The 27954-nt window shown below is 49.5% G+C and overlaps 7 protein-coding genes across 9 annotated transcripts in view; 5 read left to right on the forward strand and 2 right to left on the reverse strand.

Moving 5' to 3' along the window:
* Positions 1 to 264: 264 nt before the first annotated feature.
* Positions 265 to 1768, forward strand: LOC1269721 (venom serine carboxypeptidase). The gene has a single exon (XM_308370.5). The coding sequence runs from the start codon at positions 265 to 267 to the stop codon at positions 1696 to 1698; it is 1434 nt and encodes a 477-aa protein (XP_308370.5). The 3' UTR covers positions 1699 to 1768.
* Positions 1750 to 3458, reverse strand: LOC1269720 (RCC1-like G exchanging factor-like protein). Its single transcript, XM_308369.4, has 3 exons — positions 2499 to 3458; positions 2261 to 2425; positions 1750 to 2189 (listed from the first exon to the last, which is right to left on the reverse strand). Exons 1-3 carry the CDS (start codon positions 3361 to 3363, stop codon positions 1852 to 1854), a joined length of 1368 nt encoding a protein of 455 aa, XP_308369.4. The 5' UTR covers positions 3364 to 3458; the 3' UTR covers positions 1750 to 1851.
* A 21-nt stretch (positions 3459 to 3479) lies between these two features.
* On the forward strand, positions 3480 to 5274 carry LOC5667373 (large ribosomal subunit protein mL48). Its single transcript, XM_001687858.2, has 3 exons — positions 3480 to 3622; positions 3700 to 3807; positions 4808 to 5274. Exons 1-3 carry the CDS (start codon positions 3605 to 3607, stop codon positions 5234 to 5236), a joined length of 555 nt encoding a protein of 184 aa, XP_001687910.1. The 5' UTR covers positions 3480 to 3604; the 3' UTR covers positions 5237 to 5274.
* A 145-nt stretch (positions 5275 to 5419) lies between these two features.
* On the forward strand, positions 5420 to 9325 carry LOC1269718 (HEAT repeat-containing protein 6). Its single transcript, XM_308367.5, has 6 exons — positions 5420 to 5922; positions 5991 to 6642; positions 6704 to 7433; positions 7498 to 7889; positions 7949 to 8112; positions 8194 to 9325. The coding sequence occupies exons 1-6, from the start codon at positions 5527 to 5529 to the stop codon at positions 9277 to 9279; spliced, it is 3420 nt and encodes a 1139-aa protein (XP_308367.5). The 5' UTR covers positions 5420 to 5526; the 3' UTR covers positions 9280 to 9325.
* LOC5667374 (uncharacterized) lies at positions 9305 to 11164 on the reverse strand. The gene is made up of 2 exons (XM_001687857.2): positions 11079 to 11164; positions 9305 to 11018 (listed from the first exon to the last, which is right to left on the reverse strand). The coding sequence occupies exon 2, from the start codon at positions 11004 to 11006 to the stop codon at positions 9414 to 9416; it is 1593 nt and encodes a 530-aa protein (XP_001687909.2). The 5' UTR covers positions 11007 to 11018; positions 11079 to 11164; the 3' UTR covers positions 9305 to 9413.
* Positions 11165 to 11263: 99 nt separating this feature from the next.
* Positions 11264 to 13983, forward strand: LOC1269717 (ATP-dependent RNA helicase DDX54). The gene is made up of 2 exons (XM_308366.5): positions 11264 to 12297; positions 12359 to 13983. Exons 1-2 carry the CDS (start codon positions 11398 to 11400, stop codon positions 13910 to 13912), a joined length of 2454 nt encoding a protein of 817 aa, XP_308366.4. The 5' UTR covers positions 11264 to 11397; the 3' UTR covers positions 13913 to 13983.
* A 2585-nt stretch (positions 13984 to 16568) lies between these two features.
* Positions 16569 to 27954, forward strand: part of LOC1269716 (phosphatidylinositol 4-kinase beta) — a 95709-nt gene continuing 84323 nt past the window's right edge. Inside the window, exons 1-2 of one of the 3 annotated variants that reach the window (XM_061645581.1) lie at positions 16569 to 16802; positions 18070 to 18442. The gene's annotated coding sequence lies outside the window, so the exon portion shown is untranslated. Of the gene's footprint in view, positions 17013 to 18069; positions 18443 to 27954 lie in introns of all 3 variants that reach the window. The other 2 variants (XM_061645582.1, XM_061645583.1) reach the window with 2 other exon arrangements.

Genomic DNA, 27954 nt, shown 5'->3' on the forward strand with positions numbered 1-27954 from the left:
ACATACATGGCAACCAAGCATCAAACAATCTTCCATCATTATCATCATCATCATCGGCATCTCGATTCTCGCTCCATTTCCATTCGGTTCGTGCAGGCGACCCGACGAGGATCGTCGTTTCCCTGTTCGTGGATCAGTGTTCTTTGTGCCGTCCCAAGCGTAGCAACCACAGCTTGCTGCTGCTGCTGAATTGTGTTTAATTCAATTAGCGCACATATCGGCCATTACAGAGAAAGGCAAGTGTGCGGCCATCCTCACGACGCCATGTTGTTCGTACCCTGTACGCTGCTCCTGCTGGGGCTGTGGGACATTACGGCGATCGACGCCAAGAGTTCGTTCATAAACCCGTACCCCCGGTTTAAGGCTATGCCACACGCACCACACGAAGACGTCGGCGAGCCCCTGTTCCTGACGCCCTTCATCGCCAACAAATCGATCGAAGCAGGCCGGCAAGCGGCTCGTGTGACCCATTCCGCCATTCCGGCGGACGTTGAGAGCTACTCGGGATACCTGACGGTGGACGAGGCGACCAACTCGAACCTCTTCTTCTGGTACTTTGCGGCCAAGCTGGACCGCGAAGCACCGGTCGTGCTGTGGCTGCAGGGTGGTCCCGGAGCATCGTCCCTGTACGGGTTGTTTACGGAAAATGGGCCGTTCTCGGTGCGCAGTGACATGAAGCTGCAGCCGCGCAAGTACAGCTGGCACCTGAACCACCATCTCATCTACATCGATAACCCTGTCGGGACGGGGTTCAGCTTTACCGATAAGGAGGAGGGCTACTCGACGAACGAGACGCAGGTCGGTGCGAACCTTCACAACGCGCTGCAGCAGTTCTTTGCCCTGTTTCCCGATCTGCAGCAGCACCCGTTCTTTGTGACGGGTGAATCGTACGGTGGCAAGTATGTGCCCGCCGTGGCCCATACCATCCACCGGCATAATGCCGACGCGAAGGTGAAGCTCAACATGCAGGGCATTGCGATCGGCAATGGGCTGTGCGATCCGTTCCATCAGCTCGTGTACGGCGACTACCTGTACCAGCTGGGGCTGATCGATGGCAACACGCGCGACCAGTTCCATCAGTACGAGGCGAAGGGCCGGGACTGCATCAGCAAGAAGGACTTTGAGTGTGCGTTCGACGTGTTCGACGAGCTGATCAATGGCGACCAGTACCCGTGCGGCTCGCTGTTCAAGAATGCGTCCGGCTTCACGACGTACTTCAACTACCTGCAGACGAGCCCCGATCCGTCGGATGAGTATATGGGCAAGTTTTTGCAGCTGGCGGAAACGCGCCGTGCCATTCACGTCGGCAACAACTCGTTCCACGATCTGGAGGGCGAGAACAAGGTCGAGGATCATCTGAAGCTGGACGTGATGCAGTCGGTTATGCCGTATCTGAATGAGCTGCTGCACTCGTACCGGGTGGTCATTTACAACGGTCAGTTGGACATCATTGTGGCGTACCCGCTAACGATGAACTACGTCACGAAGCTGAACTTCCCCGGCATGGAAGATTACAAGAAAGCCCCGCGGCACATCTGGCGAGTGGACGGGGAGATTGCGGGGTACGCGAAGGAGGCGGGCAATCTGGTAGAGGTACTGGTACGCAATGCTGGCCATATGGTACCGAAGGATCGCCCGAAATGGGCACTGGATTTGCTGATGCGCCTTACGCACGGTAAAAAGTACGGAAAGCAGTAAAGCCGTTCGTGTCGGAAGCATTTGAGGAATGGAAAAAGCTAATAAAGGTGATTAAAGTCGTTTAAATGAACGTTACTCTATTGAATTTCTAAAGCCTATTACATTTACAGAAAAGTATTTACAGAAAAGCTCTTAGTCAATACATTTCCGACCCTACACAAACGCCTTGCAAAGCGTAATTGTATGATCGACCCCGCACGTCACCTTCTGTACGCGTGCATTAAGTGCTACTTTCAACGGGAAGAATTGATCGTTTTTGTGGCCCAACCCCAGACAGGCGTACCGGTTGTGGCCCCACATGTACAGATCGTGCTGATCATTGATGGCCGCCGAGTGGGTAATGCCACACGCGATCGAGATCACCTTTGCGTTGGGGGAGAATTCATTCCTCCCGAACAGTGCTGGCGGAATGCGGGTAGGCGTTGGCCGGTGCTGCACTTCCGGACCGAAGCCAAGGATACCGTAGCCCCAGGAAAATACGTCGCCGTGTTCTGCAAGGAAAAAAGGAGACAATTTGTAAGCACACAATGTCGTATTTTCAATCCGTACACTCCCCTATTACCATTTAAAGCAATGCAGTATGAACCGGCAGCTGCTATGTCTACGATTTTGCCACACTCTTTCGCGAAGGGCAGGTAACGTGGGATGTTAATCTGTGGATTGTCTTGAGCAACGTCTCCCAGCTGACCGTACTCCGAATTGCCCCAGCCAAATAGATCTCCTTTATCTGTAAGAAACGGAGAGCATAATTAATAACTAATGCTCTAATTCAACGTCCTACCCCCCGGTAACACACTCACCATTAATGGCCAATATTGTATCACAGCTGCTGGAAACCTTTACAATCCGTTCACCCTTCATATCGCCCTCCGCGGGACCGGGCGTATCGATCAACCCGTACCGACCCTGTCCCGCCTGGCCATCATCGCTCCAGCCACAGGAATAAACACGCCCCGCTTTCGTCAACATCAAGCTGTGATCCTGTCCACATTCGATGGCTTGAACCGGTTCCTCCAGCCTGATAGTGTTCACCACTGGGTTGCGAAAATAATCCTCTTCTGCGACGATCTTCCGACCACACTGTCCGTATGCGTTGTTGCCCCACGCTAGCACGGATCCGTCCTCGGTAAGGGCCAGCACGTGAGCTCGTCCAGCGCTTACTCCGACTACCCGATTGCGTTGTTCCGTTTTCGCTGAGCTAAGATCAATCGGGGCCGGGTAGATGGTCAGTTCCAGCGGTTTCTTGTGTGGTCCCGGTGCTTTCTGTACGCCCAGCTGCCCGTCCGTGTTGATGCCCGTGCCCCACACTTCCGGCCCGTCCGACTTTTCGACCACGTACACGGTGAATCCGTACCCGGCAGCCACATCCGCCACGGTATGCCGTCCTTCGGCAAAGCTTAGCCTGCTTGGATGCTGCACAAAGTCGGTGAAAATTTGTGCCTGCTTCTTCAGGGACGTTTGCATACCGAGCGCTCCCGTTGCGGCCAAACCCCACACATACACGCGGGTGTCGTTCGGCTTCGCTACCGGGAAACGATGCACCGGCAGACGGGACACGTCCTGGCGCAGCACACTGCGTCTATTGCTGGTGGCGTACCATCGGGTGCAGGTTTGGGCGCAGCCCGGTAACTGCCGAAAGCATGCACTTTGGACTGCGGATTGCATTTTAACGGCCACTTTTATTCACACTGAGCTGGACACGATTCCATTCCCCTCGCGTCATGTTCAACTGTGTTTGTGTTTTTGGTACATTACATAACCTCACACGCGCTTTTTGACAGATAGAGGAGAGTTAACATAATAACAAAACCACCAGGAGGCCAGCTCGTTTGTTCCCGTCGTGGCAGAGAATTAGAACTTTTTATTATAAGTAAAGTAACAAAAAAAGTTTTGATATTCACAGGTCATGATGGCTCGCAGGCTGGTAAGAATAGTAAAATACAAAATCGTGTGTCTGAGTTCTATTGCTTTCAACTCAACCGCTCTACCGCTTCCTTCCAGACCGCTGTTCTCAACCATGCACGGGCATTTTCCGGAACTGGCGCTCGTTCCTTCAGTCATTCTGCCTTTACCTGCACGAATCGCATGTACGAGCCGGACTACCTGGAGGTAATTATTTGATCCCTCGTCGTAGTATAATTACCAGCTCAATGTCCTTTGGGGCGAGCGTCACTCTGGCACGGTGCAGGCAGCACTTGTACGCATCCTCAAACAGCTGCACGAGAAACACTTCCGTCGCTTCATGCAATGCCTCCAGTGCCTGCGGTGTGATGCGAAACCGGTGGTCAAACAGTTCCCGCACCAATCGGCCGAAGCTCGCCTTCGGGATGAGATGGTGCCAGGATAGCTGTAGTCTGAGCATTTCCTTCAATAGTGGTGCTATTCTGGGCTTTCGGTTCGGTCGTACATTTTGTGATGTTGAACCACCTTCCGGCGGACCGGCAGACACTGACCGACGCTGTGAGGTGGAAGCAACGGGTTCGGACGGTGTGCGTGTGCTGCTGCGACTTCGTCGATTACGCTGAGATGGATCGTGCTCCTCCTCGTCTTCCTCCTCTTCATCGCTTGTGGAAGAAGGTGTATGCTGGCGGGCGGCGCTGCGTGATGCTCTGGGCTCATCGGTCTGTTGGCTTCTTTGTGATTGTGATTGTGTAGATGTTGGACGTGGTGTCTCGACCGAGCGTGACCGGTTTTGTGTGCCCGAAGATTGTGAACTTGCGCTACTTGCACCGCGTCGGTTACGCTGGGAAGCATCTTCTTCCTCCTCGCTGGAAGAAAACAGATCCGATTGGGCCTGGCTACGCAATGTTCGGGCTTTGCTTTTCCGCTCCTTTCTTTCCGATAGTGATCTCGGTGCACTTTTCGGCCGTGGCATTTTGTTGTTGTTTGCTTCGGAATGTGTAAAATATTGCTCTAAAACACGGCCCGCGGATGAAGATGCAGGTAAAGGGAGCTGGCTCTGTTTCGACCGTTATTTTTATTGATGTTAAAGCGACGCCCGCCAGAATGACAGCTGAATGGCAGATGAAAAGCGCGGTGTTCTAAAATGGGACGGTTTTAGTACAACATTTAAACAAACCGTTTTGCCTTCTTCTATCTCTCTTTTCAGCTGCTGAAACCGAAATATCCGCTGTACGAAACGCTCAACGTTACCATCAAGGGCTACGACTATCCGCTGCTGGAAAGCTACCAAAGATTCATCCACAATGTGGCAGACTCGATGGATCTGGAGATAGCGGACGGATACGCACAACCGCCACAGAAGCTAAACGTGCAAAAGTTTAAACCAAACTCGAGCGTGATCGATAGCGAGTATAAGCTAACCGTTTACGAGCGTACGGTGCAGGTGGAAAAGGTACAGGCACCGCTGTATCCGCTGTTGCTCCGTACACTGCAGGCGGCCCTACCGGAAGGCGTTACGTTGAAGGTGACCGAGCACACCTGGGAGCAGGAGGAAGCTCGCTACGTGCCGGACAGGGACCTGAAGGAGCTGAAGCAGCAGCTAGACGAGATGGGGGGTGCGTCGAAGAAGAAGTAAATAAACAGTAAAAACAATTAGTTATCGTAGTGGAAGAACTTGATGTATTTTGTGTTTTACGAACTGGGGGCAGAAAGGGGGAGGGGGGAAATCAAAATTCAAAGCGAAAATAACAGGAAACTAACAACACAGTTGTACTAAAAACGTGTGCCAGCTGTTCCTTCTACAGTCGCCAACGAACAACATCCAAGGGTTAATGTGAATCATCGTTGCCAGCGAAAGTGTACGCGTATGTGTATGTACATCAAAACAAATCAGCTCGTAGAACGAAACGCACGTACTTTCACCATATGGAGCTGGAACAGGCATTTGTTCAGCTTTCGACCAAGTTCCTCTTTCTGAACGGTGGCAGCCAGATTGCAGACTATCGAAATGAGATCAACACACTGCTGAACGAGCTGAACGGGCTCAACTATCGTGCGGCAAGGATCGGCGATGTGCGCTCTCCCGTCCGGCTGATGGAATCGTTCGTCAACATTCCCCCGCACGAAGATACGCTGGTGGTGAAGGCATGCTTTCTCATCAAATCACTCGTTGGTCGGCAGAAAATCGTTCTACCGGAACCGGCAGCCCTGGGGTTGATTGTGTGGTTGCGCAAGTGTCTCGAGCGACGGTTCTATCAGGTGGCCTGTGAGGCGCTTGGTACGATGCAGTTGCTTTTCCGCCGATGCAGCGATATTTCCAAGGTAAGGAAGGCTTTTTGTGAATCCAGGATGACGAACCATTAGTAATTGGTGTTATTGTTTGATTTTAGCTTCTTGACTTTTTCATATCAAACAACGGAATTCTAGTCAACGTGCTCACTGATCCGGACTATCGGCGAGTAGAACCGAAGACGGTCTCTTCCACCCTCGTCGATCAATGTAGCACGAGTGAGCTTTACCTGGCAGCTTTGCTTTGTCTGGAGTCAATCCTGATCTGCTCCGAACTGCTCGGTGCTGAAGTGCTCGAACCATACCTTCCGGTCGTAGGAAATGCGGTGTTGGATTTAATATTCAAAGCACGGACGGAGTCCTTCACCGAACTCGCCTACTACAGTCTGGCAACGGCGGCAGTAAACTGTCTCAGGATTGTAGTTACGCTCGATGAGTCGGGTGGTGAGTGGACCAATGCGCAGCTTGGACGACTGATTGGAGTGTCCAAAGCGTTCATGATGTACGGTATACCGGATGTGGGGAAGTTACTACCCCAACGGGTGCCGGTATCGCAACAAGGCATCCCCGAACCGCAACACATACCGATTAGCAAGGGAGGCAAGACGGCCAAGACGCGTAAAACGCGAACTCATCCCAAGAACAAACGTGGCGGTGGGGCAAGAAACAGTGGGACAGGAAATCGAGAGAAACAACCGTCCGATGGTGATATCAACCGGCAACCGTATTCGGAGGCAAGCATCGTGTTGGAATGTAAGTAGAATTTTGGCTTGGTTGTGGTACAGTGTTTAAAGGGAAAGGATTACTCTTACAGGGTCCTCCAAGTGTCAACCACCGTTAGCTGGATGCTATCAAACGAGCGATTCGGATTACTCCGAAACCGAAGCGACCTCTTCCCGGGCACAGATCGAGCGACACCGTTCCGCAAAGCTGCGGCAGGCCGCACTGGTGCTGATCGGAACGCTAGCACAGCACGTCGAGAAGCGCATCATGTTCGGCTACTGGCATGCACTGTTTCCCGATGAAACTCGCACACCCGCCACAGTGTCGCTGCTGAACTGTGTGCTGCGGGACCCATCGCCCAAGTGTCGCATAGCGGCCATCCAAGCAACCTCGTTTCTGCTCTACAAATCAAAACCGTTCCTTATACAGGCCGAAAGTAGCAAGAAACCGCTCGTATCGTTTACACCGTTTTCCGTTACGCTCGGCAACATGGTGATTGAAATGTACGCCATGCTGACGCAAGCCCTCACGCTCGAGAGTGACCTCACCGTGCTGACGCAGCTGCTGAAGGGTCTTACGGTGTTCATCCAGGCGACTCCGTTTCATCGTTTGCGGGTCGGAATTGCGAGCCGGTTCGTGAAGATAGTGCGGCCATTGGTGCGGCACCGCGATCCAACGATAAAAGTGGCCGCCCTGATGGTGATGGGTTTTCTGATTTCCGTGGCGGACATGACGGAAGAGATTGCCGGGTTGGTGGGAATCAAGAGGCTGGCAAAGGCACCGACCGGCAACGTGGCACGCAGTAAACCGGTTGCAAAGGCGTAAGTGGTGTTTGTTATCGGTGAAGATGTTGGATTTTGTTTTAATTGTTTCGTCATTTCCCAGATTTGATCTTGAGGTAAATCAAGAGGAGCACGAGGAAGAGGAAGCACAGGATTCTGAGCCAGAGGAAGAGGAACCCTCGGAAGCGAAACAAGATGATACGCCGAACGAAAACACTGACGGAGGAGGAAGCAGCATGTCCTGGTTGCTACAGGTTACGTTGGAAAATTTGGGAGTAAATGGCGTCGCCTGCTCAGTGATGCCCGTTCGCATGGAATGTCTTCAGGTGCTGTGTGCAATGAGCAGCCATTTCTCACTGCTTGCTGACCATCTTCCAATGGTAGCACAGGCGTTGGTGAATGCGTTCGGGGATCCATTGTCCGAAATTAAGCTGTATGCTGGTCGTTTGCTGGACCTGCTGGGACATGCCTTACACACGGCACTTCTGTTAGAAGGTGAGATTTTAAAAGAGTGTCTCTCCGTTCAAGTGAATCAATGTAAATTTCTTTAACAGATAAAATCGACCCGGAACTGTTGGATGTGGCACTTCAATTCTGGACCACCATCATGCCCACTGTGACGGAGCAGATACAGGATGTGTATCTTATAGCCACGCTACGCTCCGTGTGCTGTGACGCACTTGGAAACATCGGTGTCCATGTGTACGAAAAGTTCCCGGTAAGATAGACCCACAGGATAAGGTTCTGACCATAATGCACACCGTTTTGAACTTACTCTATGATATGATCTTCATTGCAGAGAGATCGACAACTCGCCCTGATTTCACTATTAACTGGATGCACTTTTGACGATGATAGTGCCGTATCGTCGGCGGCAGCACGCACCCTCTCGGTGTACATTCTGTTTCCCTCCCTGCGGGACGATGTGTGCTATGTGGAAAACACAATCGAATCGATCTTGAGGATAATGCGCGACCCGAACCTAACGGCCCGCATCAAAACAAGCTGGTCGCTTGGTAACGCCACCGATGCGTTGATACTGAATCAGCAGCATCATCTTCAGCACGAATCAACCGCGCTGGAGGATAGTTCCGTCATGATCAGTGACGACATGATGCGACGAACGTTAGAGGTGGCACTGGAATCCGCAAAGGATAACGATAAGGTTCGCAGCAACGCTGTACGCACGATCGGCAATGTGCTGCACTTGTTGCGCCCCGCGCAGCTTGAACAACCGGCATGGACCAGTCTGTATCAGGAGGCGATCGAACGATTGATACAGAACGTAACCGTTTCCAGCACGGTCAACGTGAAGGTGAAATGGAACGCCTGTTACGCGCTGGGGAATATGATGAAAAATGAAACCGTCTTCCTGCCCGGTGCAGGCGGCGGAAGCTGGGAACGCCGAGTGTTTCCTGCGCTCTGTGAAACGGTCGTCAGTTCACCCAACTTTAAGGTACGCATCAATGCTGCCCAAGCACTTTCGGTCATTGGCAGGCGAGCGCACTATGGTGCGTTTTTCCACCAGACCTGGGCGGCTCTGCTGCAGGCACTGGAGCAGTCGGACAATTTGGTAGATTACAACGAGTACAAGCGAAGGGACTCGCTGCAGGAACAGTTGTGCCTTTCGCTGGCGCATCTATTGCGCCTGGCGACGAGGGAAGATGTGGTATCGATGGCAACGGTGCTATTACCGCTGTACGATGCCGTACGGGGGAACTGGGTGCGTGTGATAAGTCGCATACTGCCGGAAAAAAGTGCCGTGCTGTTGGAGTCCTATCGTGTGCTGATGGAGTTGCGCAAGGGCAAAGCTGAAGGTGAACCGGTGCCCGCATCGTCGTGGGACTTGCTGCTAAAATGTTTCCAAGATTCGGACGTTTGTTAAGGGGAGACTTAGAAAGGCAATCAACTTTGTGAGATGTTTTTCCAAATGGCAGTCATTACATTAGCGTTTTTTTTATAATCATTCGAAATGCGACTTAAACATGTGTATTGATGTTAGTTGCTTAAATGTATCCTCTACTGTTCCTCGTTGTTGGATTGCTGCATTGGAATGTCGCTTTCATCCGCACCCGTCGATCGGACCGCATTCATCAGCTTGGCACAGGTTTGGTACAGCAACGGCTCCCCATCCATCGTTTCTCGCAACTCTCGGCACATCTGCTCAAAGGTGGACTCCTTCAGCTGTCCCATCTGTATGGCCGCCCGTATGATTTGCTCGTCGATTGGACCGACGAGGAAAAAGATTGCTTCCCGTACCTCCGCACAGGCCGTTTCCACATCAAACTCTCCGCCATCGTCTGCGGCGTCTTCCTCGTCCATCGCCGTACCGTTGTTCTCCGCCGCATTAGAGGGCTCTTCCTGTTGTGGTGGATTTTTCAGTGCCTCCGCCAGTTGGTCATATATTTTCACCATGTAAATGAACGATTCCGCCCGGAAGTGGTACATAATGCCGCTGTAAATATTGCTGATCGATACAAAGATGCAGATGTGATTCTTCGTAACCGGAAACAGTACGCTCTCCTTCACGAACGAGCACAGCACCCGATGCACGCACTGGTCCACCTCGCTAACGTACGCTTCGTACAGTTCGTTCGCATTCACGATAAAGTGCTCGTGAATCTCGAGAAAGCGACGCATCGTTTTAATATCCTTCAGCGTTAATGTTTCCTCATCAAACCCTCCCGAGGTGCCCTCGGTTTCGCGTCCAGTCAAGGGGTACAACTGTTTGAACGCTTCGAACAGTCCCTCCAGCAGGCAGCTCTTTGCAAACAAACGATAAAACTCGTTCAGTTGCGCGTAATCTACTTCCGCCTCGGTGAAACGGTTTATCATTGCGTTCACCGTCTCGGCCGTATGCTCCAGCAGCGCTCGGTTCGTGCTGGTGGCCAGGATGAGGGCGAGCTTTTCCGTCAGATTGTCGACCTTTTTCATCACGCCAAACCAGTGGAACCGTTCATCGTCCGACCGATCGAAGAGGGTCGTTAGGGTGCGCATCAGCTGAACCAGCACGGGCGCATCGGATATGGAGAGAAAGTCACAGAAAGTCACTAGCAGGGCGGACTGGCGATAGAACAGTTCGTGCATCTCCTCCACGCAGCACATGTTGCCGATGATGCCAAACAGGATCTCGATCAACCGGAAGTCCTCGGATTCGGCGGCAAGTGCAAGAAACAGTTCAATCACCTCCTGCTCCAGTAGGAAACGTACCACGTCCGGTTCGATCGTCATGTCCCACAGATTGCACAGATCCTGTTCGAACTCTTCGTCCTCTTCCAGCAGACGGTTGCCCTGCTTCGAGAGCTTCAGGATGGTCGACAGGACGAACCGTTCCGAGTACATCGTCTCACCGATCCGATCGCCTTTGAGGGTTTGCAGTTTTTCCTGCAGCTTCGCTTCATCCTCCTCTTCGGGCTCATTGCTGGCAGGTTGTTTGGTTTCCTCTTGAGGAGTATTTGTTTGTTCGGAAGTGGCTGCACCTTCTGAGCTACTTTCTGGTTGTTTTGCTTGTGCGCCTTCGGGGTGGTTCTCTTCTGCGTTGGGAGATTCCTTATGTTCCATGACTTCGGCGGGTTTGTCCGTAATATCACTGCTATTGTCCATTGCACTCATAAATACTGTAATCTATGAAATATTCAACTATTGGGGTGAAAATGAAGCAAAATTCGTTTGTTTATATTTTACCGGTAGAAGCTATTTCGGGACAATTGTTTACAGCGGTAAAAGAGCGTCGATCGAAGCACCGCCAGCTGGAGCTAACATGCTTTCTCGCTTTGACCAACATACCGGCGTACCTCGCGTGAGAGCGAGAAGGCACGAGCCTTCTGATGGCTGGGAGCTGTCAACGAAATGGATTTTTAGTACAACACACACGCTGTCACTTTGACAGCGGACAGAAAAAAACGCATGCAGACGTAAACACCACCGCACAACAAAACCTCGTGTTTCTGTGTGGCCGGACAAAAATCGTTTCCCAGTTTTGTAGGTGAATTTGTGGTTCAAAATGAGTGCGTTGGCACTGGACGAGGTGCCCGGCTTTTCGCTGCACAAAGCCGAAGTAGATTACGACGATGAGGGGAACGGATTCGGTGGCAAGAAGGGCAAGAAAAAGTCGGGTGGATTTCAGGCGATGGGTCTGAGTGCGCCGGTACTGAAGGGTATCCTAAAGATGGGCTACAAGATCCCGACCCCGATCCAGCGCAAAACCATTCCCATCATCTTGGATGGGCGCGACGTGGTGGCGATGGCAAAGACCGGTTCCGGCAAGACGGGTTGCTTTCTGATTCCGATGTTCGAGAGGCTGAAGCAACGGGAGGCAAAGGCGGGCGGCGGTGCTCGAGCGCTGATCCTCTCGCCCACCCGTGAGCTGGCCATACAGACGTACAAGTTCATCAAGCAGCTGGGCCGGTTCATGGATCTGAAGGCGATTTTGGTGCTCGGTGGCGACTCGATGGACTCGCAGTTCGCAGCCGTACACACGCTGCCGGATGTGATTGTCGCTACGCCCGGTCGATTTTTGCATCTGTGCGTGGAGATGGACCTGAAGCTTAACTCGGTCCAGTACTGTGTGTTCGACGAAGCAGATCGGCTGTTCGAGATGGGCTTTGGCGAGCAGTTGACGGAAACAATCAAGCGACTGCCGGAATCGCGCCAGATGGTACTGTTCAGTGCGACGCTGCCGAAGCTGATGGTGGACTTTGCTACGGCGGGACTGTGCCAGCCGGTGCTGATACGATTGGACGTGGAATCGAAAATACCGGATACGCTCGACCTGAAGTACATCTATTGCCGACCGGCAGAACGGTACGCCACGCTGTTGGTGCTGTTGCGCGAAGTTATCCCAAGCACAGCGCAAACGGTCATTTTCGCCGGAACGCAGCATCACGTGGAGCTGATATCGTTGGTAAGTGGTGAAAACTGTTTTCACTGTCCTTTGCTCCTCAATGACCGCTGTCCATTTGCAGATGCTGACCAAAGCAGGTGTCCCGAACAGTCACGTTTACTCCGGTCTGGATGCATCGGCGCGTAAGATTAATACGGCCAAGTTTACCCACCGCAAGGTGAACGTGCTGGTCGTGACGGATATTGCGGCCCGCGGTCTCGACATCCCCACGCTGGACTTTGTTATAAATCTCCACTTCCCGGGCAAACCGAAACTGTTCATCCATCGTGTCGGACGTTGCGCGCGTGCTGGGCGCAGCGGAATGGCGTATACCATCTTCTCCAACGACGACGTGGCCCATCTGATTGATCTGCACATGTTTCTGAACCGACCGCTCGATGTGGCCGATCGGAAGACGATGGGTATCGTGCCACCGGACATGCAGGAAACGGAGCACCTGTTGGTGCAGGAGTACGTACGGCACGTCGATCTGGCGACGGCGTATCGGGTGAGTAACAATGCGTACAAGCAGTACATCGTAACGCGACCGGCCGCATCGGCCGCCTCGAACAAGCGAGCGAAACAGTTTAAAATCGACGAGCTGGGAGTGCTGGAAGACTTCCAGCAGGAGAAGGCCGAGCCCGAGGCAGGAGCCAGAGGGAAGAGATGGAAAAAGGGAAAACCCATTTCGTTGAAGAAGAAGGATAAAAAGGAAGAGGAAAAGAAGGAGCAGCAAGAGAAGGAAAAGGCGGAAAGCTCCAACAGCAAGCCCACGGTTGATGCGGACGCGTTTAGGAACGATTTCCTGGCGCGTATGAAAAACTATCGCCCGAATGCGACCATTTTCGAGCTCAACCCGAAAGCGCACGCCCGTGAGCTGGTTGCGATGACGCAGAAGCGTGAGGCGGATGAGGCAAAGATCGAGAAGCATAAGCGTAAGCTGGCCGAGCTCGAGCAGGAAGAGCAGGAGAAGCAGAAGAGCAAAGTAACGGCGGCGGCGGATGATGAGGAGGAGCAAAGCGGTGCTGGCGGGAAACGTCGCAAGGGTCCGGTCCGTGACGAGGAGCACTTTATCGCGTACCAAGCGAAGGATGCGATCGATGAAGATGGGTACGCGATCGATAATTTCACGCGTCAGGCCAATTCGGCCGAGCTGAGTGTGGTGGGCGATACGGCCGAGGGACAGCGGATGCACCGGCAGCTGCAGAAGTGGGACAGGAAGAAGAAGAAGATGGTGAACGTGGAAAACCCGAAGGCGGGCAAGATACGCACCGAGCACGGGGTGTGGATTGCTGCCTCGTACAAGACGGGCCGGTACGACAAGTGGAAGGAGCGTACGAAGCTGGACGAGAAGCTGCTCGCGGAACAGGCGCAACAGTCGGACGAGGAAGATGGGGATGGGGCGGCACCGAGTGCACCGATCGTACAGCGCCACTACCCCACCACACACTGGGGCCGGCACAATGCGAAGGCCGATCTGCGCAAGCTGCGCGATCTGGACCTGAAGACGCCCGAGCAGATAGTGAAGAAGCGCATGGAGAAGGAGACGAAGATGGCACGCGAAAAGGCGGCCAGGTTGAAGAACATCCAGCGTAAGAAGCGTGCGTTAGCGAAGCGTCAGAAGAAGGGAAAGTAGGCCAATGGTCCGTTGAAGACACGGTGGAACGGTTGTTGGAAGGATTAACAATAAAGAAGAGTACATTACAAGGCGCAGGATACTTCCATGAATCGAGTGAAAGAAATCAACGACGAGGAGGTGAAGCATCGAATATATTGAAAATGGGTTGAATATTTCAAGTCGAAGTCCAAACAAACCAACTAGAATCCAACTAGAAAAGGGGCTTCTTTTTTCTAATTATCCCTAAGCGCATTATAAATCATTCCGCAGGTACAGGAGAGAACATAAAGGAGGGTCATAAAGAACAATATACCTGACCCAAACGACCCCCAAAAACCAGCGCGCGGGACATAGGGAAAACATTAACCGAATGAGTGCTACACAAAAAAAGGGACACGAGCGCGGTTTCCCAGCTGAGGACCGGAAGAATGTGTTGTCGTGCCGTGTAACGCAGGAAAGGACGCTTCCGGGCGAGACAGAGTAGAGATAATCGTTATCGCGGGTTATCGTTCCATTTTTTTACTACTTTTGCTTGTGACCCTCGTAACCCACTGTCCTTCAATATTGGAAATTAGGGAACAATACGATTTTTACTCACTTTCTGCGACATTGAGTGATAAAGAGGGAACTGCTTCCGCCGTCCTTTCGAACGAAGATACATAAAAGCGGAAGTATATATCGATGTCTTTATTATCGGCTGCGAACAAACCCCCGGATTGCATTCTTTTTACGTGAATTACACATTCCTTGTCTCGTTTTGCTAAACCGGACAGGAGTAAGCGTCGATTCCCCGTTTTCCTTCCAGAATGTTACATTAATTACCCAAAAACAGCTCTTTTCGTACGCTGTTCTGCTACTAAGGCGGGTCTAGGGGGTTGGCCTAGATTTTGACTACCATTGGGCTACCGATGTGGCGATATCAGACGATCGGGATAGAATTGGGGAACCAAAGTAAAGGTGAGGTCCTGGCAATAGGATCAAGGGCAAGCGTCGTCCATCGACCATTACGCCGTTAGTCCTGATGCGACGCGAAACCCCGTGTATTGCGTGTTAGCCTTGAGTCAGGCCAAATCGCATCATAATCATCATCATCATCATCATCACAAAACTACGGGTCGCTACGTCTGGCGTGTCTGGGGTTGGGCTAGGGTTTTGTCCGTTTTTTTACGCAGGAAATGGAATGATGTATCGGTCGAGGCACTTTTTATTCGCCCTCGTCCGTTCTATTCGCCGTTTCCTTTTACACACCGTTTTGTGTTTAGTTTTGTCGGAAACGCAGCCGACGATTTGCCGAGAGGTGTCGAGACAGCACAACCGCCACGCGCCCAGCATGACACACACACACCCGACCGCGGGCGACTTTACTGCCCTCGGAAACGAATGGGGTGCTAATAAGAAAATTCATCCATTAGCGGGACGGAACAATCGGGATTCTAAGTTGAGCGGAGGGAGATCAGTTTTCAGCGGAATTCTATTACGGAAGCATACGGGTGTTAGAAAATGATGGAAATAATGCAAAGGGGGATTGAACGATGTTGGTCCTAATGTTACGGTGGGAAAATGCCAGAACCACCAGAATGGTGTGTTCTGCGTGTGTCGTCGGGCCGACGGACTTATCAGGAGAACGGCGACGCGTACGGAACTGAAGTGACTAATTCAATCATTACCACCAATCGAATGTACCCTTATTGTCCCTTATTTGGACCATACGACGAATGATCAAATTGATTCGATTTCTGGATGAAAATGGATGGCTGCCCGTAACAGCTGTTTCCCTGTGGGCATTTTGTTCGGCTCAGAACTAACAATTGATGGTTTTAATGTACCAATGACGCTGAAAACGTATGAGAAGCTGGGTTCAATTTGTTTAAATCAGTCTACAAACAGATAATTGTTGATAAATAATGATTCTCTGCGAGGGCGGCTTTTGAACGTTCTGTTAATAGGTCTCAGATTTATGAGGATCTTTAAAAGTGGTGCGGGCAAAACTGGAGACGTTTTATGAACAAATTGGTAATGGTTTTTTAAATTTGTTTGGAGTTCATTTTACACATTTTTAATTGATTTGCGGTCGTATACAAACGTTAAAGGCACGTGTTTGGTCCTAAACTTGGAAATTGGGACCATTTGAAATACTACCCTCGTGTATGAATGTTTGATTTATGTAGAAGAATAATAGATGTATTTAACCTTAGCTACTTGTAAAAGATTGTTTAGAAGCTCAGTTATGAATTGTTCAAAAGATATACTGTGGTACTGTTGCACCATTTCCTATGCTGCCTCTCTCATTTCGCTCTTTCTCCCTTACTCATGAGTCAAAAAAAGAGAAGGATATACATGTTGAATCACACTAGAGCATCATGTGGTTTGAATTGGTCAAAATATTTCACTTCGTATAGCACATCTTGCAAGTCAACTCTGTAATCAAAAGAGCTTTTTGCTTTATAATTTGCTATTGACTTAAGCAGTACAATACGCAAATCGAACGGCGTTTCAGTCCACCATTGCTATTTCATTCCTAATTAAAACCCATGCCAGTTGAACGCTGTTCCATTTTGTTACTTGGGAACGCGGTGGCCAAAACTCTACTCGCACAGTGGGCATTTCGGGCATTGTTCGGCGATTTGCGGTAAACGCAGCTCTAGCGGCATCTCTTTCCAGCGCCCCGGGTAGTGTGTCTCGCTTTCGCGCGAAGGGACCAGATTTGCTGTGAGTGTTTGTTGTGGCAGCCATTTTTTTGTCACTCACCAAAAGTCAAAGCGTACGGATGTGCGTCTGTCGCGTCCGCGATTTTCCGAGTGTTTTTGTGTTTAAAACAGTCCCTGTAACATTACGCATAATCGATTGCATACCTCAGTGTACGATCAACTTTCCCTGCTGGTGCGGAGGCAGTGTCCGTTGAATTTAGGTTTGTGTTTTGCCCATCAGTCTCCACACCTTCGAATCGACATTAGGACTGTAGGTGTAGGTGCATTTAAATCCCGTTCGGCCAGCGCTACGCGCGTAGCGTTCACTACCACTGCTGCACCGAGTGTTGCGTCTATACACACACGCTTGGGAGCGCGATTGCTGAAGCATCTAGAAATGGTTTTTATGCTTGTGTGTGGTGCGTGCTGTAGTGAGTATGATTGGCATGTGTGTGTGTGTGGAGCTGTACGTGTGATGTCGGCTGCTTTCTATATTGCTGTCTGCCAACAATACACACATCCCCAGCCACACCATCAAAGGAGCAATGCGTCAGAAGCATGCGACGGGTCGAGTGTGTAAACAAGTGTGCGTGTGTGTGTGTCCAATTGCAGCTTCGGTGCCATCGAACGGAGTCTAGCCTTATTGTGGATTTGTAGTAGATTTCTTCGGAAGAAATACTCGAAAAACGAAATAATGATGATTTTGTGATAGAAATATCGTAATAAGAACGGAAATCAACGCATGAGTGTGTGTTCCAATTACTTGTACAAAACAGTGCGAGTGTCAGTGTGTGCGCCAATCCTAAACCCGAGAAGTAAATGGTGTTCTGTTGTGTTGTTGGGTGTTGTTGCATTCCGTGCAAACCTTGTGCCAACAGTTCGGAAGTGAATGCCTTGGAAATTCGTCATCGTGTGAGGTCAAATCGAAAAAAAAAACAAATCAACTCTTGTGTTCTTTTTCGTTGTTCGATTTTCTATTCTTCTGTGTGTTGCTCACGCTATCCCGTTCCCGCACACTGGTTGCTGCGTGGCACTATTTATTGCATCCGTGTCAACGACGCTCAAGTTTCTCTCACTTTGGTGCACCCGTGAACAGTGCTGAAAGCGAAGAAGAAAGTAAATTTCAATCCATTTTCAATGAAAATTTGCGGTAACGTTTGTTAATTGTCCCCTCTGTAGTGTAAAAGCAATGGAACAAATCAAAACAACGCCCTAAACACACTCTTCTATCCTGCGTTCTGATGCCCGTGTGTGAATGTGTGTTTGTGTATGGGTAACTATGCGCACATACTTCTGGCTGTTTGGGTGTATGTGTGTGTGCTGGTGCGTTCTTCTTCCATACACGCCGTATGGTCCAGCAGTGTGTGGCGAGTGATAAACAAATGCCTGCTTTGCTTCCCGTGTCTCTTGCTTATTTTTTGTTTCTTGCTCCCATACAATCGTTTTCTTGCCCTTAATCTCTTCCCACGTTGTGCCTCTGTTTTGCAGTGATGCTGATTGTGTTTGCCGCCGGAAGTGTTTCTCCGTGTTTGATTGATAGTGCATTGTGGTGGTGCGTGTAGAGTTTTGAAAAGTAGTGTTTTGCTTTTTTCTGTATGTTGTCTGTAGCGATACAAAATTGTTACATTCGTACACACAGATTGCAAGGAATTTGGTGATAAATTTATGTTTTTTGGAGTGTTTGTGAAGTTAGTGCCCCGAGGCCTTCCTTCCTTCCTCCCTGACCAAAGTGAGTGCAGATTAAGGTGCAGCTGTTCCGAGACAAAAAAGCGTAGTTCAGAGTTCAGTGTGCGACTGTGTAGCTGTTGAGCCCCCGAAAGGAGTACAGCAAACGTTGGAGCAGAGTTTGAGGAAAAAAGAGGTAAGTAACAAGTTACACATAGTACAGAGAGTTTAGTGTGATTAGGATGTTACGACATATGCCAGGATACGAATGAGAAACGAACTATCTCTGACCTTGCAGGGAGTCAACTCGTTCACGGTTTAATCACCATGCCAACCTGACGAATGGTGTAGGGTTGTTGTACTGTTTTTTGTTTTTATGTTTGTTCCACTATTTGGTGAAGTACAAAAATGTTAGTCATAAAAACCTCTTTACAATGCCATATTTTGCCCACTTTGTAACATATCTTTTGGCAATTGTTTCCCAAAGCATAGACCTTCCTCTTCTACCTACATTCCTTTTCATAAAAAATGGCACTCGAAATAAACATGCCTGTGAGTGTATTAACAATTCAAAAATAGCTCAAAATGAGAAGAGACACACAATCCTTCCCCTCCTCCACCGAGCGTACCCACCATATGGAAACAAGGGAAATAAAGATGCCGCCGCGTGCCGCCACCATTCTTTTGCGGTATTTTATTGCAGATTGCAACACTTAGTGGAGGAGGGAAGGGGCGAGGGGGTGGCACATAAAGGGCGTAACGTTCACCCATCCTCGACAAAGCATCTTCGTTACGCAAAAACCCCTAAACGGAGCGGGTAAAGCGGTGTATCCCGCGTCGTGCGTGGAAATAAATATCATATTTTCCAATTTCCGACAATTGGTTTTCTGGTTTCGGGGGTGGATTGTTTTTTTTTCACTCTATCTCCCGTCTCTTCCCCATAAAAAACGTGTGGCCAGCCCTTCCGAAGCGCATAATAGGCGCAAGAAGCTAGACGAAGGAGATTTCCCAAGCGCAATCGGCGTTATTTTCGGACGAAAATTTGTGGCGTTTTGAACGCGGTAATATTCACGCTCGTTTTCGCTCGTCGTAAATCAATTCCGGGTGTGTGGTGTGGTGTGGGAGTGGGTTCACCCTTGCTGCCGGGAATGCATTGCGCAGCCCTCTTCCATGTGTGTTTCCGTTGTTTGGGTTTGGTGTGTGTTTCGGTTGTAGTAGTAAAAAAAAAAACACACAAAAACAATTACTTCTCAATCCGAAACGGGAAGCTCGGTGTGATAAATGAAAATTGATGGGAAAAGTGTACCCATTTCGCAATTTCGAGGGGCAATTGTACTAGCACTTCTCCCTCAACCTGCATCCAAAGCTCAACAGTTTCACATTGCTGCTGGTGGATGCTGCATGCAACAAAACCACCTTCAATTGTACGTGGAAAAGGCTCTTCTTTTTGTGGACTTTTCACACACTCCCGTAGTACCCGGGGCTGTGGGTGGGGACGGGGAAGGGTTAGCGAAGGGGGAGCGTGCAACATAATCGGAATGGAAATTGTGCCAGACGAACGGCGGCATCGTGTGTGTGTGTGTGTGTTATTCGCCTGAATGCAGACTACGGCACACGGTATGCGGGTGCAGGTTCTTTGGTGTTGGTGCCATTTTCCTGGGGTGCTCTATCACCGAAATCGCGTGGGTGTTGTTCCATATCCTTGCTGGAATGTGCGAGAGCGCAATAAGCGTGTGTACGTCGAAGGGAGAGAGAGAGAGACATGCGAGAGAGTATTTTCAAGTTGACTTGAACGCAGGACGAGCATTTTCGAGTTCGGAATCGTTCGGCTTTTCGTCCCGGTACGTCCTTGTTCGTGTGTGTGTGTGTGTGTGTGTGTGTGTGTGTGTGTGTGTGTGTTGGGGGACTCACTCACTCACACACAAACACACCGAGCTCCACACCACAGTGGATAGGACCGGAATAACACCTCAGACTGGGCGACTCCACACAAGCTCCACAACGAAATGGAGTATCTCCATCGTCCTTCGTGCGCGCTCCCCTTTATTGCAGCCGACTGCATGGACACGCCTGTATGTTGGTGTGTGTGTTAGTCCTTGCCTGCTGGGGAGCGAGCTATGCTGGTAATGGTGCTGGGTGGCTTTTTGTAGGCCACCAACCCTGCAAAGCTTCGGCAGAAGGGCGCGTCCAGACGGTCGGCCCAACAGCCCAACCCAATCCAATCGTTTCTCCTAGAAAGGATTCGTGCTTTTTTAATTAACTTTACTTCCACACCAATCAGTAGTTGGCAACATTATGTAGTACTGCGTTATGCTAAAATATGGTTTCAATTTTGCTGGGCTGTGGGTGTTAGATGGGAAATATCGGTCCCGGCTTGTCATCACTACTACATGCACACAGCAAATAAAATTCTTCTTACAAACGGACGCGCACTGCGTCCTAGCTCAATGAATGAATCGCGTATCTGTGGCCAACCTATTCCAACATGAAGTGTAGCATCAGCGAGAAGGAAGGGAGGGTAGGGTAGGGTGTGGTGTAACGTTTCCGCGATGGGCGGAAAATCATCGTCCCTTTTTGCGCTGCCGGTTCCGTCTGCCTTGGTCGTATTGCTTTTTTTTTGTTTCGTTTCGTGAAAGCATAAGAAGAAAAAAGCACTGACACATACGTCCAAGGACAACCTTGTCGTGTCCCGGTGGGTGGGTGCAGGAGGATACATCCCTCTCCATGGTAGTAGAAAACACGTCACCTTCGTCACCATGGCGCGGAAGAAAAATGACGGAACTGTAGCGCTTATGCTGCAAAAGCCCCTCCGGCACAGTAGTAAGGCCTACGACAATCGATTTCTGCACACCCACGGACACACACACTCCATCACCCCATCGTGGCGTGTCTGCGGGTTTGGAAAGGAGAAATAGCGTCCTTGCGAGAGTGCCTAGCTTGGAGTATTTTTCACCTTAACCGAGTGTCTGTCAGCGGCTGGGAAAGTGGCCATCATTATCCAGTTATTTTACTTCCATTTCCCCACACGTCAATCGATCAAGTCTTGATAAACTTTGAACCCACCAGAGGTGCCTGGTTTTGATGGATGTTTTTTGATCTCTTTTTGATTAAACGCAAAGAAATGAAGGTAAAATCCATCATTTAGCTCACGTGTTTAGAATTTTCTACCCTTATGTTGATAGAAACTTTCATCTGAAGGCAGTTCTCAATGCTTTTACACTGGTGTGTCTGGCAAGCCTTACTACGACACACATCCACTGTAATCGCTCGCTGAAGGAAAGAAGGTAATCCTTTCATCCGGTTTAGGACACCGGCCGGGAAAATGTTCATCTTTTTTATCATTCACCTGCTAGCAAACACGTGTTCCGTCGTGCTGGATGTGTGACTCTTACGCCGGTACGATAAGCCCACCGAAAGTTTGTACGAAATCTTGTTTTCTGATGTTCTGATCCTTGGTGCACGTGTAGCATCCATTTCTTCCAAAGGAAGCCCATATTTTGCCTGTCTTTTTTGTTGTGCTGTTAAAAGTTTCCTCTGAAGTATGAATGATGGGTATACACAGGGACACGTGCCCGAGCAAGGAGGCATGTATGCATGTATGGGTGCGCCCTCGGTAAGGTCAATCAATCACTTAAAAAGCAATATTATAAAGCTACTTCAAAGGACGTTCGTTGATTTGCTCCTTGGCTGAAGTTTGTTTAACTTTATCGTGAAGCTTTTTTTCTCAAAAAAAAAAAAATACATTTTATCTTCCGCTCCTTCCGCTGCTTGCGAGAAAGTTTTTGCTCTAAACATTCAGTTCGTGGAAATGCTCAAACAACAAGTGCGCTCCATCTTTTGCTGTCAATTAGTGCCACTGTGTGTGTTTGTCTCAAGGATTTTTTCTTTTCCTTCAAAAAGTAGCTCAAAATATGCTACAGATGCATTATATCTGCCATGTTTGGGCCACAGACAACAACACCATCATCATCATCATCATCCTAATGATCGTCTCTAGATAGTCTAGAAAAGCGTCGATGCGCATCTGGTGAAGAAAAGCGAAGCATTTCCTCCACTTATCTTCTTATCCACCGTTTTTCTCCATTTTTTCTACACTATTTACAGCGACGAGTATTTATTTATGTGTGTTTGTGTGGGGGTTAAAGTAGTATTTTCGTAATTTTCATTCATCCACACAGATCGTGACGGTTTTCGCTTTCAAACCTACATTCGCGGTCGCTTGAGGTTAGGCGGGTGTTGGTTTAAGGGCAAACGAGGTGTAGTGAGACACTTCATGAAGTGAAGTTTGCGTAGATTATAACCTTCTCCGATGCTGGGTGGGTAAATTCCTAGCTTTTGGAAGCGTATGTTTCCCCCCCTTCAACTTTCGCTGAATTTTGAATTATCTATTATTTCCGTCCTTTACTCCTCCTGCATTGCATGCGCACCCAATGGATGTGTAAGAAGCCTCAATTTAAGCGAGAAAGAAATTGGGGGTGCTGGAGTTAAATAATAGCTACCGTTTAGGTTAAAGTCGCTCTTTTGCTCCCTCATCCATCTTCGAACAAATCTCAACCAAGCTTCCGAGGAGGGCCACCAAGGCTCTTGAAAATGATGATGGTCGTCGTTGAATTATTGATTGCGAACGTTTTCGAACGTCGGCCGCGCGTGGTGATGGGGTGGGCAAAGTAAAAAGTTTCACAGCTTCAACGTGGAAACGCTGCCGACTGGCGCGCTCTCTAGGTGTAGAATGGTGGTAGCCTTTTATAAATCAAATAAAAAACCTGAAAGAAAATTAAAAGAGCAAACCACTAGAAAACTTATCGCCCTTATTGTGTGTTCACAAAAATCCGGAACTCTCCGCTCAGAATCGTGCTCTGGATGTGGAAAATGGTGCACCCCAATCTGACTTTATGGCCCCTTTTCATAGAACCCGACCCAACATCTTTCGCACTTTTAATTCGCAAAACGGATTTGATTATGATGGTGTTTGTGTGTGTGGGGGGCTCTTATCGCTCGAGAAGATTTGCTCGTGTGCCACTCTGGAATGTTCAAGAAGATGTCACTGGTGTCAGCATCGTCCCCATTGTGGGCCATTTTTCTTTCTCAAACTCATGAGCACAGATAGCCCAGAGCTTGAGAGACATTTGCAACAAGATGCGCTTTATTTACTCACCCAAATTGAGCAAAGCCTTTAAGGGGATGGCCCCGTTTTGTCGTATTGCACTTGTCACGTTTCCAACAAACGCCCTCGACAAGCCGTTTTCAATGGCCATCGAGTGGGCCACAGAGGGGCAGACTTGGAGGGGGCTTGGTCCTACAAAATGGGTCACTTTGGAGAGGGGTAATTTATTTATTTAACCCCACTGTTTTAAAAATGCAATGCCTATGGATGCAATTCCTATTGGAACTGACTGTGTGTCTGCACACGCGGTCATTGATCCTGACTATCTATTGGAATGGGGTGGATTTGTGTTGCCTTGTTTATGGCCCGCATTCCGTTCTTGGCCTCGTCGGGCTTAGACAAACTGATAAGAAACGGTCGGGTGTGGTGCAAGATAGACACAGCACACACAGTCCCCTATCAGAGCTCGTCGAATGGCTCGCTACGGTCGTGATTTGTGTTTTGGAATGTAACGGTTTTCCGGTCCTTTTTTTGGGTTCACAGTGTGTTCTCGACCTGAAATCTTGAGTGGTCTGACGAAGTGGTTTGAAGAGCAAAAATGGCATTGAAAATTGTTATTTTCTGACTAATGGCTAAGCACTCGCCAAAGGCCAAAGGGCGTAAGCGCCAGCAATAGGACGCCCTTTTCTCGTGTGACAACTTCTCGTCTTATCAGAGAGCCGCTCGCTCTCTAGAACCAAGCGAATCACGCACATTTAATGGTTGACAAGAATTTGTTTACTGTTTTCTGATAAGTGGCTTGTGGCTTCGTGATCAATTTGATTGGCATCTTCGAAAGGTTCTGGGCGCTTCGGTCGTCAATAAAGTTGTGTTCTGGTTTTTTTGTGGTTAGTTGGTTGGTTGGTTGGTTGCTGCTGTTTTTGTCAAAACATTGTAATGGCACAATCTCTTGACGTTGCATCATAGACTGTTCGAGAGCGGTACGACGTTCGAGTACGTGACAATTCGCTTGGTCCGAAGAGTGCTTGGCCACACATTTCGTAACAGTCTAGTTTCGCTATCATTCCAACGCTTTCCTTCCCGCCCGAATATCCAACACCAAAGTCTGCTGCTGGACGTCGTCGTGGAGCGCAGTGTGTTCTAGGCATCGTGCCCAGCTGTTTCAGATTGCATGGTTCACCACCAACGAAACTGTTTTGCAATACACGGTCGGCTATTCATTGGAGCCTAAAACCGAGCCACGGAATGTGCGGCGCGCTACAAAGCCGGATCCCTAATCCGGTTTGAAACCCGCGGTGGTCGATCCGCGAAAGGCTTATAGCGGGATTAAGCGACCAGCGAGGAGGGAGGGTTTCCCGCGAGAGCCTAGGATTAGCCCACCCTGCCCTGCATGTCTTTGCTTGCCAGAGGAAGGCGGCAGTGGCTTAGTAACTGGCGCTATAACTGATTGTCCAATATCGAAGCTGCTTACGGCGAAGTGTGCTGTCGATCGATTAAAAAAGCTATCCCTTCCTTTGGGGGCTTTAAGGCTACGGTTAAGCCTTTATGGACCTCAAACTCAAAATCCGCGAGCTCGGGAATGTAAACTGTAAACAAACTGTGAGACTGCAGTCAAATCGTTTAGGGTAGGTCACAGTCGGACATGTGCACGCTCGCTCGCTCAACATGTGAGCGCGCCATTTGCCCTTAATGGAACGAAGTGGCAGGCCTCGCGCGCCATATGCAATTACTGGCTGGTTCGGGTGGCGGTGTGTACTTACTGCTGGCTGGCTGTCTTTTTTGGGGCCTTGAGCACATTTGCATTGGGCAAGGCTGCAGAGGAGAGTGTTTAGCAAAGGACCTGTACGGACGGGAGACGGTGGTGCAAGAAGACACAGAAGCACGGCTATTAGAGCAAATGGACGTGTAATTCAACTTCCCGCAGTTGAAGGTCCCGTCTCGGAGGAATGGCGCTGCCAGGTGTGTGTGCGTGTGTGTGTTGTGCTACCGGTTGCGGTCGAGACGGCGACATTTATTGATTTTTAACCTCACGGCCGCGCCGTCGTAGGCAGTGGCGATGTTCTTGTGAGTTTCTTTTCGGAAATACGTTGTTTCGCCCATTTCACTGCAGTCGATTCTTTCTCGTTTGCATAAATTGCAGGGGTTTTGTTTTGAGGGCCCTGGAAAGCGAAGAATGCAGTAAGTTAGAGGATTGTTTGGGTGGTAGATGCTCCTTTTGTGCAAGGGAAGGATGATGTGCGCCGAGAGAGTAGAAGCTTCGCGCGTGACTTGCCAGACACCTGCATCTCTACACCGGATTGTGCAAATCTTTGCGTAAGGTTAGGTCTGTGTGTGTAGTTCAAGTGTTTCGATAACGCTGGAGCTTTCTTTGTGGAAGAACTCCAGGCTTTGCGGATGTGGCCAACTTTAGTGATTCATTAAGGAGCTTGAATTCTTAATGATCATTTTGGAAGGATGATAGCAGGAGGTAGATCATGTCAATTGATTTGACACTAAAATATTCAGTCACTACTTCGTGATGCTATGATCAAATTATCATGTCGATTTTCTAGAAATGGCCCTCACATCGTCTCTAAGAACTACTACGAAGCCCTATGAACTTGTTTACCGGACTATTTTTAGACTGAATCTCCTTTCTTTTCCAGCAGTAATTCAAAATAGTAAACACGTCATTTTGACACGTGGGAACGACGAACTGTTGTAACGTCAGAATGTGTATGACATTCAAGTTCAAGCATCGAAGAGACGGAGGTTTAAAGTCGATCCTTTCGGAAGACTTACAGCTGCCTTCTTTGGATGTCTTAGCACACTGTTTACCTGTTCGCTTGTTTGCAGCACTACTACACTACAGTATGCGATTGGAAGGAGTAGTTGACCTTGCCAAAGAGAGGGGGTACGCGTGTTGCGGATCTTGTGGTTCTTCGTGTCCCCCCTTGTGTTGTGTTGTTGGATCAGTAAGAAGGTGAGTTTTGCAGCTGATTAGTACGCGCTTGAATCCAAAGTCCAAGCAGAGCAGCCACCTCAAACCGAACTCTGGTGTATATATTTACGTCGTTGTCGTCGTTTATGGTTGGGTGAGGTTTCCCATTGGACGGGGGGTAATGTAGTAGCTACTATGTCATACATTGACGCCTTCCATTCGATTCTCGTCAGTGTTTTTTTTTATTTTGGTTTGGATCGCATTCGTTTACTAGTACTTTTGCCCTGCGGACTGACCCTGAATAATTGTGAATGTTTTGAAGCACGAACACAACTCCATGGTGGCCCAAGGGAATGGACCAAGAAGTGCTTGGTTGGGGTATCTGAATCTGAAACGCCTGCGTGTGTGTGCTTTGGTGCGGTGGTTTAGGTTTGTTTAATTCATCTTTAATGGTTTTATAGAATCGTGTTTGGGGTGTTTGGAATTGAGGTTTTTTGGCAGCAAAATCTTCAAATCATGAATTTGTTTAGAATTTCATGACGTTGGTATTTAGGACATCGATGCAAGCACGAAGCTCCCATTACTTTATTACCATCACGCTGCCACCGCTCGTCGTTGCTAGTTACAGTTGCCGAGCACGCCTGCTGTGGTTTTGGGGCTGGCTAAAGATCAGTGCGTGCTTCTCAAAACACAGCTCGTTTAGTTCACACAAACGGTTGGGCGCTCTCACGCGGGGGGTCAGGCGATTGAACGCGACCTCGTTCCCCCAAACGGTCGCCAGCCAACGGGGTATTGGATTTACTAGCTAGCGATCGCTACCGAAACCAACCCCGTTTGGAGAGTTTGTTTCCCATTCGGGTGCATGAATTCCGGTGGAATTTTGATTGAACACAATTGAAAGTGAGTGACCCCCATTCGGAAACACACAACGAAGGGACGGTCGAACCTGTAACCAGGGGTAGAGAGAGAGAATGAGAGAGGTGAGCGCTAGGTGTCATTCCAATAGCCAAAATCGGTCCGCACTGACGACTCCATCGGGGCCCGTTCGTCCAATTTCGGTTCGTACTTGTCGTCGAGCTCTCCAATCAGTGTGTCACGCTCTATCTCTCTTTGTCTCCTTTTATCCCTCCGGCATCATCGAACTGTGCGTCTTTGGAGGGGTAAATTTATGGCAAGGGTTGCCAACTGTCAACCCTGTTTTGGGATATTCATATCCGATGTGGTGGTGGATGGGGTTGACGGAGGCCATACACCACGCCGCACACTGGTTCGTTGTTTGTAAACATTCGGTCACACTTACCGCTGCGTTGGCCTGCGTGTGCTTCTTAGGGGTGTGTGGGAGCGAGGTGTGATTAGGAGTGGTGGGGTGGTGGTGGTGGTACATTGGAATGCGAAGAATGCGCAAGATCGAAATTTGGGCACGTTGGTCGCAGAGCGGTTCGCGTCGATTTTCGAATTTTGATGGACCTCTTCTCCTCAACTCCCCTTCTCAAACTCCTCGGCCATTCGGTTTGTCCCTTGAGGGAAGGTGTCTCTTGAGGGGTGGTTTGCTTTGGTTTGGTGTGTATGGTTGGTTCGGTTTGCGGGCGACCATGTTGAATTGTGGTTTGACGTGTTTTCCCTAGCAGAGAGGGAGATCACTAATGGGACAGGTTTTGCGTTAATTGGAGGCGGTTTTTTTTTG

The sequence above is a fragment of the Anopheles gambiae genome, chromosome 2 (assembly GCF_943734735.2).
Source record: "Anopheles gambiae chromosome 2, idAnoGambNW_F1_1, whole genome shotgun sequence".
Lineage (NCBI taxonomy): Eukaryota > Metazoa > Arthropoda > Insecta > Diptera > Culicidae > Anopheles > Anopheles gambiae.

Excerpts from the sequence above, each read along its gene's own strand:
- LOC5667374 (XM_001687857.2), bottom strand. The coding sequence starts at position 11,006 with ATGAGTGCAATGGACAATAGCAGTGATATTACGGACAAACCCGCCGAA.
- LOC1269718 (XM_308367.5), top strand. The coding sequence starts at position 5,527 with ATGGAGCTGGAACAGGCATTTGTTCAGCTTTCGACCAAGTTCCTCTTT. Across the intron at positions 7,890-7,948 it reads CACGGCACTTCTGTTAGAAG|ATAAAATCGACCCGGAACTG; the intron begins GTGAGATTTTAA and ends TTTCTTTAACAG. Across the intron at positions 8,113-8,193 it reads ATGTGTACGAAAAGTTCCCG|AGAGATCGACAACTCGCCCT; the intron begins GTAAGATAGACC and ends TCTTCATTGCAG.
- LOC5667373 (XM_001687858.2), top strand. Across the intron at positions 3,808-4,807 it reads ACGAGCCGGACTACCTGGAG|CTGCTGAAACCGAAATATCC; the intron begins GTAATTATTTGA and ends CTCTCTTTTCAG.
- LOC1269721 (XM_308370.5), top strand. The coding sequence starts at position 265 with ATGTTGTTCGTACCCTGTACGCTGCTCCTGCTGGGGCTGTGGGACATT.
- LOC1269717 (XM_308366.5), top strand. The coding sequence starts at position 11,398 with ATGAGTGCGTTGGCACTGGACGAGGTGCCCGGCTTTTCGCTGCACAAA. Across the intron at positions 12,298-12,358 it reads ACGTGGAGCTGATATCGTTG|ATGCTGACCAAAGCAGGTGT; the intron begins GTAAGTGGTGAA and ends GTCCATTTGCAG.
- LOC1269720 (XM_308369.4), bottom strand. The coding sequence starts at position 3,363 with ATGCAATCCGCAGTCCAAAGTGCATGCTTTCGGCAGTTACCGGGCTGC. Across the intron at positions 2,426-2,498 it reads TACAATATTGGCCATTAATG|ATAAAGGAGATCTATTTGGC; the intron begins GTGAGTGTGTTA and ends CGTTTCTTACAG. Across the intron at positions 2,190-2,260 it reads ATACTGCATTGCTTTAAATG|AACACGGCGACGTATTTTCC; the intron begins GTAATAGGGGAG and ends TTTTCCTTGCAG.